Source organism: Trichechus manatus, unplaced genomic scaffold (assembly GCF_000243295.1).
Source record: "Trichechus manatus latirostris isolate Lorelei unplaced genomic scaffold, TriManLat1.0 scaffold00048, whole genome shotgun sequence".
NCBI classification, from domain to species: domain Eukaryota; kingdom Metazoa; phylum Chordata; class Mammalia; order Sirenia; family Trichechidae; genus Trichechus; species Trichechus manatus.
In genome coordinates, this window is record NW_004443984.1 from 1,867,809 (window position 1) to 1,881,966 (window position 14,158).

General features: G+C 38.8%; 1 protein-coding gene across 11 annotated transcripts in view; it reads left to right on the forward strand.

Moving 5' to 3' along the window:
* The window catches only part of EYA3 (EYA transcriptional coactivator and phosphatase 3), a 239,462-nt gene that overhangs the window by 193,977 nt on the left and 31,327 nt on the right, over positions 1–14,158 (forward strand). For all 11 annotated transcript variants that reach the window (XM_023732058.1, XM_023732062.1, XM_023732056.1 and 8 more), the window contains 4 exons: positions 407–465; positions 2,849–3,009; positions 5,304–5,418; positions 6,456–6,577. In XM_023732058.1, the coding sequence (XP_023587826.1) occupies positions 407–465; positions 2,849–3,009; positions 5,304–5,418; positions 6,456–6,577 (457 nt within the window). The remainder of the gene's footprint in view (positions 1–406; positions 466–2,848; positions 3,010–5,303; positions 5,419–6,455; positions 6,578–14,158) is intronic.

A 14,158-nucleotide genomic window follows, 5' to 3' on the forward strand; every position in this document is an offset into this window, starting at 1 on the left:
CTGATGTAGTCTGTCTGACTAGACTAGGGGAGTACAAAGGAGATGTAAGATATGGGTGCTGCCCCAAGAGGCATACAGTTTAAAAGGACTTACAGTCTAATATAAGACGTAGACACACCTGATAGTGTAAGGGAGCTTACACTTATATCCGTGAGCTGCTGGCAAAATGAACTGTTGAGATAAGAGCATAACTGAAAGTTGGGATGGTTAAGGAAGAGTGTAGGACCTGAATCAGGCCTTAAAAGAAGTTGGACAGCAAGGGGGGTGAGAGTGATCCTCCACACGTAAAAGAGGCCACAAGGTATTTCATCATCCTGTGATTTTATGTGGTCTTTTTACAAAATGTCATGATGGTAATGGCACCTCTACTCCCTGGACTGAAAAAGTGTGTTTTGTCTTTTAACAGGAGTGTGACCAGGTACATGTGGAAGATGTGGCTTCTGATGACAATGGCCAAGACTTGAGGTGATAAAAACAATGATATCTTGAACATCAGTACACCTGTTATATGCAAGACACGTGTCTAGGTACAGAGGAAACAGAGATGAATATAGCCTTTAAAGAGCCCGTCATCTATTCGAGGAGGCAGAAACAAATACAGTTAACCACAACATACAGTGTGAGAAGGTGACAGTAGAAAATGCGACGGTAGCACAGAGAAGAGAGTAATTCTAACGGGGGTGGTAAGCAGGGGGTGCCAACAGCAGAGAGGCCTTTTCAGTGGAGTAGCATTTGAGCAGGACCTTGAAGGATGGGCAGTAGTGGTGGGATAAGGAAAAAGCATCCCAAAGTAAGGGATATACTAGTTTCTCTTTGGCCAGGTGATTAGATTTTCAGTCAGGAGAAAATGTATTTCCAGATGGGCCATTTTGGATGCAAATAAGCGTAGGAATTTCACCAAGGAAACTAACTATGGGGGTTTGATGGTGACAGAGTAACCCCATGGAAGACGATCATAAACATTACTATATTATCACAGTGAAAGCTAAACCAAGGAGGCCTCATTGGCAAAATGCTAGCTCAGTCTGCTACTATCTTCTGGCCCAGTAGTCTTAGCTAAGAATGATCCAAAAATTTATGTAGCTTATTTTTAAAGATTTTTAGGAAAAAGACTGTCACATCTTTTCATATTAGTTTATTCTAATGTTTATCCCTTTTCATAGGTAAAGAAGTTCTTCCTTGTGTTTACCCCAGAATTTTCCTGCTGCTGTTTCAACCCCATTCTTCATCTTTGATATTGAATTGAAATGGATAAAGTTTAATTCTGTAGCTTTCTTTATAATTTAAGACTTTTTAGATTTATTACGAAGTCTCTTCTCTATGCTAAAAATTTTCTGTTAGCTTTAAATTTCTTATGCAGGTCTCCTGGAGACACTGTTGTTTCCTTAAGTACCCCATCCATGAATTTTTAAATGCAGAGCAGAACTGTTCGTATCACTTTTGTAAGGGCCTAATAATTTAGTTGAGTCCCTTGGTGGTGCAAACAGTTAATGCACTCAGCTGCTAAATGAAGGGATGGAGGTTCGAGTCCACCCAGAGATGCCTCGGAAGAAAGGCCTAGTGATCTACTTCCAAAAAAATCAGCCATTAAAAACCCTGAGGAGCACAGGTCGCCATGAATCAAAATTGACTTGACAGTAACTGATGTGGTAATCATTTAGTGCTGAGAAGAGTGAAAGGTTTCGCTTTCAAGAGCAGCGTACAGTAGTACAGGCTGGGCATTGCACAGCCAGGGAGGGCACCATTTTTATAGAGACTTTTTAGTAAAAGCCTGGTCTAAAGCAGTTTATGATCAACTCAACCCCAGATTTTTTTTTCTATTCTACTTGTGATTAACCACAAGTGTCTTATCTCTTGGCAGCTTTATTTTCTTAAGTATAGAATCTCACACTTTACCCGTTGAACAATATTTTGACTTTTGATTGAACTGAGTTGTCTCTAATTCTGTCAGCTGTTTTAAAATCTTTGCTTATGAACTGTTAATCCCTCCCAGCCTTTGTGAATGTAATAGTTACCTATTACTATATAACATATTACCCCAAAACTTAGTAACTTAAAACATCAAACATTTATTATCTCACACTTAGTGTGGGTCAGGAATTTGAGAGCAGCTTAGCTAGATAGTTCTGAATCAGGATCTCTGAGGTTGCAGTCAAGATGTTGGCTGGGATATAATCATCTGAAGGCTTGACTGGAGCTAGAGGACCTGCTTATACTCTCTTATGGCAGAAGGCCTCAGTTTCTCTCTACATGGGCCACTCTGTGGGACAGCTTGAGTGTTCTTACCACATGACTTCTTCCAGAGCAAGTGCTGAAAGAGAGAAAGCAAGAGATGGCTAGTCTGTAAAGTCACATCAGTATTTCCAGTGCATTTTATTTCTTAGAGTCACCAAGTACAGTCCATACCCAAGGGGAGCAGAATTAGGAGAGCGGAGTACCACAGTGACCCATGAACTTAATAAACTGAAGAAAAACATCCCCCATAATCTTACTGTTATTAGCATTTTGGGTATATGTGTATGTACATGAAATTTTGTATTCAGTTTTTTTCACTACCATTAATAAAAAAGATGCTCTATCCTAAGCCAGCATCTAAGAGATGCTGGTGCTTGAATTGTTCTTTCCTCTCTTTCTCTCTCTCCCAGTTCTTTCTGTGATAGAAGTAATAAGCAGGAGATAGAGGACTAACGAAAGATGGGCTCTGACACACAGAGATTAAGGGAGAAGATTCTCAAAGCTGTTAGCCCTGACGGTCATGTGCCAGGAATAGAACAGAATCCTAGGTGGCACTCAGCCAAAAACTCCATGCAGTATAGGCTTTAATTTTTATCATCCTTTCTCTTTGCAGCAACTACAGTTTCTCAACAGATGGTTTCAGTGGCTCAGGAGGCAGTGGCAGCCATGGTTCTTCAGTAGGTGTCCAGGGAGGTGTGGACTGGATGAGGAAACTGGCTTTCCGCTACCGAAAAGTGAGAGAAATCTATGATAAGCATAAAAGCAACGTGGGTGGTAAGTGTAGCATACGACCAGTCTAATTCTTTTTCTTTCTGATTTCCTGTGTTCTTTTCCAGGGATTCCTTAGATCCCCCTGGCAACTGCTCATGAGTTTTTGCCATACTAACGTTTTAACTCTGTATAAAAACACGAGGTTTAATCAAAATCTTTGGGAAGAAAGCCTTGCATTTTTCACGGGCTTCTCTTAACATAGGAGTTCCTGGGTGGTACACGAGGTTAAGTGTTCGGCTACTAACTAAAAGGCTGGCGGTTTGGATCCACCCAGAGGCAACTAGGAAGAAAGGCCTGGCGATCTACTTCCAAAAGATCACAGCCACTGAAAACTCTATGGAGCACAGTTCTATTCTGAAACACATGGGGTTGCCATGAGTTGGAATCAACTCGATGGCATAACTTTGTACAGCTGTCTTGTTCTTTTGAAACAAATGCCTGTTTAAAGGAAGTATGTTCTATACATTCTGTTGGATGAGGTTACTCTGGAGTTACTATAACTGTCAGTACCAGTTAATAGGGTGCCATGACTTTCTGGCTGATTTATATAACTATTAGGACAAGTCAGGTAGGCTAGTGATTAAGTTTATAGTGGGTGGAAAACTAGGTTTAGTATTATAGGTTGTATTGTGATTTGAAGGACCTTGAAAATTCTTTCTGCCCAGAAGTATCTCAAATGTCATGTGCCACTGTACCTAAATTATTAGGAATTAATTACTTAAATCATAAGTTATTACAATTCTAAGAGGCATTTGAGATCTAATCTAAATCCCTCATTTTTAGTTGAGAAAATTGATGTCTAATGCAGGGTAGCAGGGGTACCTTACCCATGGTCACATAGCAAGTTAGTGACCATGCCACAGCTGTGCAGTCAGAAAGTAGTGTGGTGCAGAAAAGTAGAAATAATGCTTTGAACTTTAGTTTTGTTCATTCCTGGTTTCAGCGCTCCAGGACCAGATAAAAATCACAGGCTTCCAGGCTTTGAGACTCTGGGTCCCCTTTTCTTGGCTTATTTCTTCTCATGATTCAGAGCTGGTACCTTTTATTCTGATAAACTCAAGTCTATACTTTTCCGCTCTCACAGACATAAGCCTTTTTTTTTCTTAGTATTCATATACAACCTAGATCTCTGTTCCTTCCCTGTCCAGTACCTGGACCTGATTTCCTGAAAAAAGTGGTGTAATCCTCGATGAGAATCCCCTAAGCCCGCTTGAGAAACAGATTAAAAATAATTTCCACCTATATGTTTTGTAAAATATGAATTAACAAAAGTACCATATCATATATTAGTTAAGTGTATGATATATAACTCTTGTTGTTTTATTGGAAATATTAAATAAACCTAATTCTAGGCTTGCATTGTAAAGCCATCCATCTGAGAACAAATTATACTCCTAGTTCTGCTCACAGAAATGTCTTCTGCTTTTGTAGAGTATAGATAATAGAAAACAGGGTTTTTCTTTTTACCTTCACTGCAGAAAATTCAGAGCCAGATTTATTGTTTGAATATTGTAAGTCAAGTGTCTGACAACAGATGAATTCTGTTTTGTTTGTGTTTGTTTGGTCTTAGGCAGTGTTTAATCTCTTATCTACTAGAGTCATTACGAAGTACAGTACAAGTAAATGACACCCAGAGAATTAGTCATTCAACCTGGAATCCCAGGCTGCCATGTTCTGAAATCAGTGGAAGTGCAGTCACTATCGGAGTTAATGTGTGGTAGTGGAAAGACTCCTGAGATGGAAAGCCACTAACTTTCTGTGTAATCTTAGGCAGATTCCCTTTCATCCCTAGGCTTTGGCTTACTTAGAAAGAGATTGGATTAGCTGAGGACTCTTCCAGCTATAGCAGTCATTGTTTATCTCCCTCCCTCACCCTTTGGTCTTTGATGTGTTGTTCTGAAGCAATGCTGCTCAAAATGTGGCCCACTCGTCTGCAGATTATACATTACCTGGTCAGTGATGCAAGAAGGAGCTTGCTCCAGAATGTAAATCAGCTGTGTCACTAATAACATGTTTACATCAGCTGATACTTTTTGTCGTTGTGCCCCACAGCAAAGTGTGCTGATGTAGGAAGTCGTGCATTGATTTATATTCTGGTGCAAGCTCCTTTATCTAGGTGCAGACTGGCGTTTTGAGCAGCGCTACTCTAAGGTTTCTCCAGGAAGAGAAATATATTAGCTCAGTAGAATATTGCAGTGACTCACACCGTTTCTAAATTGAAATCTAGAAATTGCTTCCCCCGTGTCAGCAAGGATATGTTGTCAAAATAATAAATTTGTCTGCTTTTATTCCCAAAGGCCTTCTCAGTCCCCAGAGAAAGGAAGCATTGCAGAGACTAAGAGCAGAAATTGAAGTTTTAACAGATTCCTGGTTAGGAACTGCATTAAAATCCTTACTTCTCATCCAGTCCAGGTATGGAAATTATTCTTTTCAATCTCATCCTCTCCAAGATATACTCTTTCCTACCCCAACTCAGGATAGTCCATCCCCTAAACTGGGGTTGGGGATAGGGATGAGAGTGGTTTAGATGATGCAGGAAAGTATTTAGGTTAGGTGAGAGGCAAGGTCATTTTATGCTAATAGCACACGTTAGAGTTTTACAAGAATATTTATGTATAAAACCTTTTTCCTTTCCCCTTACTTTTTGCTGACAAAATTAAAACTCAGTAACCCATAATCACCAGCCCAGGAAGTGGGCCTGGCTACATCAAAGAACACATGTAGGAGACATCACAAATATCCCAAGTATAGGAAGTTCTAAGAAATGTACCAAAACCCACTTAGAAGGCAGAATTCAAAAGAAAAATGGTACAATAAGCAGATTAGGGAGATTTCAGCGTGATGTTTAGAATGGGAAATAAGTGTAGTCATATCTGCATCAATACGTTTATTGCCCCCTCCATCAAAGCAGGAATTCCAGGTCCACAACCTAGTAGAACAGACAGTAAAACTGACACCAAGGGGTAGATATCCAGCAAAGTTAAAGAACATATGAAATAAATGTGTCTTCTGGGATCTATGTTACTGTTATACAAGGAACAGAGAGGATTTAAATCGTATCTCATTTATGGGCTGAATTGCTTTCAGATGAAATAACACAGTAACTGAAAGCTTGTTGTTTGTTTTCTTAAAATAAGGTGGGTTAGTGGTATGTGCTAACAAGCTCAGTGAGCTAGAATGGACAGAGGGAAGTAAGACCAAAACCAGGTTACTGCTCTGTGCCCGCTATGATAGACACAAAAGAGTCTAATGTCTGTCCTTAAATATAGAAAACAAATAAACTTGAATTATTTAGAACAATAACTGAGCATTGGTACTGAACAAATACCATACCAGGCCTTTTGAGGTCGATTTTTAATAGATAGATCCTAGAGAATCGACCCTTTTGAATTTTTGCTCCCAGGTTAGGTTGGTTTCACCTTTTTTTTTTTTTCCTTTTTCCCTTCCAGGAAGAATTGCGTGAATGTTCTGATCACTACCACCCAGCTGGTTCCAGCTCTTGCCAAGGTTCTCCTATATGGACTAGGAGAAATATTTCCTATTGAAAACATCTATAGTGCTACCAAAATTGGTATGGTTTTTATTCTGTTTCTTGCCACTGGCCTTACAGTAATACTTATGATGCAGTTGTTTTTTGTTATTGTTGTTTTCTACTTGTTTAATTTTTGTAAAAATATATAACACAACATTTGCTGATTCAGCATTTTTCAGGTGTACAATTTAGTGATATCAATTACATTGATCCTGTTGTATGATGCACTTATTATTTGCCAGACCCTCTGTTAGACACTTTATATATAATACCTATAATCCTCATAACAGTCTTCTCCTGATATTACTGATGAGGCAGTTGAGGCTTAACAGTTATGTAGCTTGCTCAAGGCTTCACAGCTAGTAAGTGACATAAACAGGACTCAAATCCAGGTCCAGTGGACTTAAAACTTACCATGCACTTTTCTTTTATATTTGAAAGAACATAATAGTTTAAAAATCTATTTTTCACCTCATTTCAATTTTCTCTCTTTTCACAGAAAGAGTACTGCACTGTAGTATGATAGAAAAAGCACTGGGTTAAGAAAATCTAAGGACTAGGATTCAAGTCCTGACTCCCCCATTTACTAGTGCTTCTGAGCCTCAGTTTTTCATGTAAAATGAAAATCTACCAGGGAGGTTGTAAAAATCAAATGACACTGTAATAAAGGCACTTTGTACCCCTAAAAATGTACTTAATACCAAGTATATGAAGTGATAGTACACAGTAAGTATTTGCTGAATTAATTAATTGGCACCTTAGAGTTTTAAAAGTATTTATGTATAAATCCCTTTATATATAAAGATTCTTGTTTATGTTTAGATACGTGGAGGTCATTAACCCGTTGTTCAGCTTAGGAGACAGCAGAATATCTCACTCCACTCCCTATGTGACGCACATGGTCCTGGAGAAAGAAGGAGTATGACAGACATCCCCCTATCCCTCAGACCCTTCAGCCTACTCCCCTGTTATGCCAAAGGAGAGGGTCCTGGAGTATGAAGACTGGCTGTGGATATATATTTTTTAATCTACTGCATACCTGTTGGTCAGTTTTCTCCTTAAAAAAATATGTCCAATTTTTGTATACCCCAGGATTTGTGGAAGTCATAAGCCACCAAGTCCTATTGACATTTTTTCCTATTTCTTTCTTCATTCATTTATTCAGCAAGTATTTTTGAGTGCCCTTTATGTTCGAGACATTGTTCTAGGTATTGGGCATACAGCAATGAACAAAACAGTCAAAATTCCTAACCCTAATGGGAAGAGAGAGTCAGTCAACAAGTAAAACACAAAATATGTCAGATAGTGATAAGTGCCATGGCTAAAAATCAAGCATGGAGAGAAGGTAGGGTCATCTTTTAAATAGGATAGTTAGAGAAGACCTTGATAAAAGGTATTATTTGAGCAAAAACCTAAAGGAGATGAAGGAGTGAGCCATTAACATCTATCTGGAAAGAACATGCCAAGGAGAAGGAACAGCAAGTGCAAAAGGTTGGAAGTATGTTCAAGGGAGAGCAAGGGAGGAAAAGTAATAGGAAATAAGGCCAAAGAGGTTAAAGGAAAGGGTTGGGGAGATCCTGGAGGGCCTTATAAATTATTTTAAGGACTTTGGCTGTTATTCTGACAAAATACTCTGGTAAAGTTTTAAACAAAGAGTGACATGGTTTGACTTACGTTTTAAACAGATTGGACTGGTTGCTCTGTAGAGCCTTGACGAGGCTAGCTGGAAGACAAGTTAGGAAGTTATATCAGTAATCCAGCATGAAATTATGGTTGGCTTGGAGCAGGTGGTAGCAGTGGAGGTTGCTGAGTAGTCAGTTACTGGATATAGTGTGAAGGCAGAGCTAACAGGATTTGCTGGTAATTTGGATGTGGGGTGTAAAGGAAAAAGTCAAGGATGACTCCAAGGATTTTGGACTAAGCCACTGAAAGGATAAAGATGCTATTTACTGAGATGGACAAGACTGTGGGAGAAGGATTAGGAGTTTGGTTTTGGACATGTTGACTTTGAGATAAATTATTAGACATCCAAGTGAAACTGTCAGGTAGGCAGTTGGCTATCTGATTCTGGAGATCAAGGGAGAGGTACTGGTTAGAGATATAAAACTAGGAGTTGTTCACATATATGTGATTATTTAAGCCTGAATGAAATCATAGGAGGGAGTGCAGAGAGAGAAGAGTAGAGGTCTAAGAACTAAGCTCTTGGAGCCCTCTAATGTTTAGATGCTTGGATCATGAGGAAGAACTAGCACAAGTATCAGAAGCAGCGGCCTATAAGCTAGGAGGAAACTAGGAGAATGGTGTCTTGGAAACCAAAGGAATAGTGGTCAGCTGTATCACATGTTACTGATGGATCAAATAAGATAAGACCTGAGAATTAATGCTTGTATTTAGCTAAGTGGAGGTCATTAATAACTTTGACATGCAGTTTCAGAGGACTGGTAGGGATGAAACCCTGATTGGGATAGGTTTAAAAGGGACTGGTGAACCCCTGAAACTGCTGACCTGAGATAATCTTTAAACCTTAAACCAAAAATATCCCCGGAAGTCATCTTAAAACTGAACAGTAGTATAGCTTAACTAGTAAAAAAGGTCTGCCGTGAGCATTATGCTCTGTCTTAGTTTTCTAGTGCTGCTATAACAGAAATACCACAAGTGGATGGCTTTAACAAACAGAAATTTATTCTTGCACAGTCTGGGAAGCTACAAGTTCAAATTTAGGGCACCAGCTCCCAGGGAAGGCTTTCTTTCTTTGTGTGCTCTGGGGGAAGGTCCTTAATCTTCCCCTGGTCTAGGAGCTTCTCAGTGCAGGGGCCCCGGGTCCAAAGGACGTGCTCCGCTCCTAGCTCTTCTTTCTTGGTGGTATGAGGTCCCTCTCCTCTCTGCTTACTTCTCTCTTTTGTATCTCAAAAGAGATTGACTCAAGATACAGCCTAATCCTATAGATTGTGTCCTGCCTCATTAACATAGCTGCTTCTAATCCTGCCTCATGAACATAATAGAGGTTAGGATTTATAACGCATAGGATAATTACATCAGATCACAAAGTGGAGGACAATCACACAATACTGGGAATCATGGCCTAGCCAAGTTGACACACATTTTTGGGGGACACAATTCAATCCATAACAGCTCTTTTAAGAACTATACGTATGGAATCAAATTGACAACAGCAACTCAAAAGAATAGATAGGAATCTTAGGAGGGGGACAGTGAGTTTATGTAATGAGGTAGGGACAACCTCAGAAAAGGAGGATGAGAATGGATGCAGAACTCAAAGAATGTTAATCAGTGTCAGTAAATTGTACATGTAGAAACTTGAATTGGTGTGTTTTGGTGTATATATTCTCAACCACAACAAAATAAATAAAATTTAGAGAGAAAAAAAGAGGGAATGGGAAGAGAGGAGCTGGAGAGGGCAAGGATGGACAACTCTTTAGAAGAAGTTTGTTGTAAAGAGAGCAAAGAAATGAGGCAGTAGCTGGAGGATGTGTAGGCTTAAGAGGATTTTTTAACGTAAGGCAAGTTATATCTAGTTTATATAGAAATGATCCACTAGATGAGGAAAAAATGATAATGGAGGAAAGAAAGAATTACAAGAGTGATGGGCTTGTAGGAAAGAAGGGATTATAAAAAGTAATACTCATTGTAAAAAGAATAGTTCTTTTAGAATATGTAGAAAAATATCAAGAAGCAGAAAAATTGTTCACCTGGCAAATGTTGTATTATTATAGTTTTACCACAAGTAAAAAAGAGAAGAAGAAAATAATCACATAATTCCCAAACTTCAAGAAACCCATATTTTGGCATATTTACCTATAATTCTTTTGGTTGTAAGTGACAAATACTCAAACCAGTTTAAACCAATATGGGGATTTATTTGGTTTATATAACTGAAAAATCCAGATATGATGTTGACTTGAGGCATGGATGCGTCTACAGCTTCAGCCAGTGTCATCAAGACTCTTTTTGTCTTTACGTTTTCATTCTGCATTCCTCTGGTGGCTTCATTTCTCAGGTAGGCTGTCTCCATGATGGTAACGATGGCCCATTGTCTCAGAAGCAAGAGGGCCTCTCTTCTGATAATTCCAACAAAAGTACCAGAGAAGTCTTAAATTGCTATAATGGGTCATGAGTCCCTGACCCAATCACTGTGACCAAGGAAGGGTAGGGAGTACTGTCATTACCCAGGCCTGCTACACACGGTCCAGACTTCTGCGGCTAAGAGGTGGTGTCAGCCCCACCAACCATATAGACTAACAATGGGGAAAAAATGATTGTCCAAAGATGCTCTGGGCAGACAAAAAAACACGCACATTATGTTGTTGTTAGGTGCCGTCGAGTTGATTCCTACACACAGCAACCCTGTGTACAACAGAACGAAACACTGCCTGGTCCTGCATCATCCTCACAATCATTGTTATGCTATGCCCATTATACTGTTGTTAAATGAAGCCTTTCTGCTTTTCTCCTAAGCATATACCAAATGAGTTGGAGTTGCCTCTTTTGAAACTACTGAATTTCTAATTCATACCTGCAGCTGCTCTGAGGAAAGACAGCCCATCTCTAAAAGTGTAGATCCCCCAAATATATTTTGAGTATGCCTCTAAAGTGCTGTTTGAAGTCAGATTATCTCATTCAAGCACTCCAAATTTGATAATTATTTGACCAGCCCTTTTCATATGATGCAGTTACAAGTGGACATAAATATGGTTTTCAATCCCATTTGAAAGTTGAACTATCCATCTATTAAGACATATTTATTTGCTTTTTTTTTTTTTGGCTATTTTAAATAATGCTGAGATGAACTTTTCTTTACATATATTTTGGTCCACATTTCAGATTATTCCCATGGGATAGATTCCTAGAAGGGAAGTCCAAGGTTAGAACATTTTTAAGGTTGTTTATATATATATATATATATTGCCAAGTATATATATGTAAACAACCTTAAAAAAAACTTGATACCAATTTACACTTGCTGGTGAGCCTACCTCTAAGTAGTCTGCTAGATGACTTTTTTGCTCTCAAGCGATAGAATTATTTTTAATGCGTCTAACATTAAATAGGAGCCCTGGTGGCGCAGTGGTTAACAGCTCGGCTGTTAACCCAAAGGTCAGCATTTCAAATCCACCAGCCACTCCTTGGAAATTCTATAGGGCAGTTCTACTCTGTCCTAAAGGGTCGCTATGAGTCGGAATTGACTTGACGACAACCGGTTTTGTTTTGTGGTTTTTTTAGCATTAAATAGACTGCAGTCAAGATTTATAGATTTGTTGTTTTGGATGTAATTAGAATAGCCAGGGATAGCAGATGTTATGTTTTACTCATTAGAAGGTAAGAGTATGTGCATTTCATGTCATTTCAATACAAACCCATATTTGAATTTGGCTGTATGCATCTTCCATACAAGGTTGTGTGTGTATATACATACATTCAAAAAACCCAAATCCATTGCTGTGGAGTTTATTCTGACTCATAGTGACCCTGTAGGGCAGAGTAGAACTGCTTCACAGGGCTTCCAAGGAGTGACTGGTGAATTTGAACTGCCAACCGTTTGAGTAGCAGCCAAGCTCTTAACCACTGTGCCACCAGGGCTCTCTCTGTATAGATGGATGGATGGATGAATGAATGGATCGATGGATGGATAGAGATAGGGAGATGTTGTTGTTGTTAGGTGGATAGAGATAGATGATGTTAGGTGCGTCGAGTTGATTCTGACTCATAGCGATCCTATGTACAACAGAACGAAACATTGCCCGGTTCTGTGCCCATTGCTGCAGCTACAGATATAGATATATATATAGGTATATTCTACATATGTAAATATAGTGCAGAGCAGTTGGGAAAATCCATGATAATATCCCTTTGTGAGAACAGAAGGATACTGGTATGCTGGGAGATAATGAGGTCTTCCTATTAGCTTTCAAATTATGACTTTTCAAGTACTGCGTCTGAAGTCCAAAGCCATTTTGAGCACATTTCAGTTTCTCATTATTCTTGATTTGAGCATCATCCATCCAGTTAGAAGACATTGTGCAAATAAACTAAATGCAGTGACTAAGTAGGCATACTTAGACTGTTTTTTTCAGACAAAGCCCAGAAGGTTCTGTCCACTGGAAGTCTTCCTGACTTCCCCAAGCAATTAGGGGCTTTTTCCTGCATGTTCCCACTGCATCCCTTCTGTAACCCCTTAAAAATGTTTAGCTCAAGTATTTAAAAAAAGAACTTCAACATGTAGAAACTGTTGAATTGGTGTATTTTGCTGTGTATATTCTCAACAACAAAATAAAATTTAGAAAGAAAAAAAGAACTTCAAAAGCTATAAAATCACTTAAATTTTCCCTCCAACCCTTGAACCCTATTCACCCTGAAGAAGTTATTCCTTTCATTACTATTGGCATAAACAGTATGCCGTCCACTTTTTATGCCTCTGGGCCTCAGAGATAAGGTTCTAATGCAATTTAACATCAAGGTGGGTCCCTTTTGAAATGCAGGAAGCTCAGCAGACCAGAGTTGGAACCTCTATGTTGTTCAGGTTGAGCATTCTATTAGGTGATGTTTCCTGGATATGTTAGTTTTGTAAACGTGCTTTTTTTCCCTTTATTTCTGTGAGATAAGGCTTGCAAGCATAATTATGGCTTTCCTGTGTGATAGTTAGGGAGCCCTGATGGGTTTATTTTGGCTTTTCTATGTCATATTTGGAAAACCAGAGGTTCCCTGTGTAACTTAAAGGAAAGGTATGTTACCTATTTAGTTCTCAGTGGCATACTGCCATGCTACAGATCGGTGGCGCCACAGTGCCACTCACTTCATTGGCGGATTGTATTGCCATATCATATTTCTCAAAATCCGTATTACTAACCAAAAATTTAAACACACTCAATTTGTAAGCATGCAGTCCAATACTGAAAACACATGACATCAAAAAAAAAAAAAGAGAAAAAATGTAGTAACGAAAGGGTTACTTAACCCTTCCTTAGAAGAAACTATTGCTACCATTTATTTTATACTCTTTCAGAAATATCTCACAATTTATAAGCAATTATGTGAATATATATTCTCCTTAATGCAAATGATGGCATACTAAAAAATAAAAACACTCTGCCCATACCTTTGCTTTTTTCACTCAATAATATATCTTTGAGAACATTCCTCTTGGCAAAATGATTTTTTTTTTTTACTTTTTCTTTTTTTTTTAATTGTACTTCATGTGAAGGTTTACAGAACATTACCTTCTCATTAAACAGTAGTACACATATTGTTTTATGACACTGGTTAATGACCCCATGACATATCAAGCCTCTCTCTTGTTGACTTTTTTTTTTTTTGGTGAAAATATACATAGCCAAAGATACACCATTTCAAAAATTACTACATGCACAGTTCAGTGACATCGACTGTGCTCTTCCAGTTGTGCTGCTATTCTCACTTTAGACAAAGGTTTACAGAACAAAATAGTTTCTCATTAAACAGTACACGTTGCCCTGTGACAATGGTTAACAACCTCACTACACATCAACATTGTCCTTACTCAACCTTGGGTTCCCTATCACCAGCTTTTCTGTCCCCTTCTGCCTTCTAGCCCTTGTCCCTGGAGTGCTGTGCCTCATTAGTCCC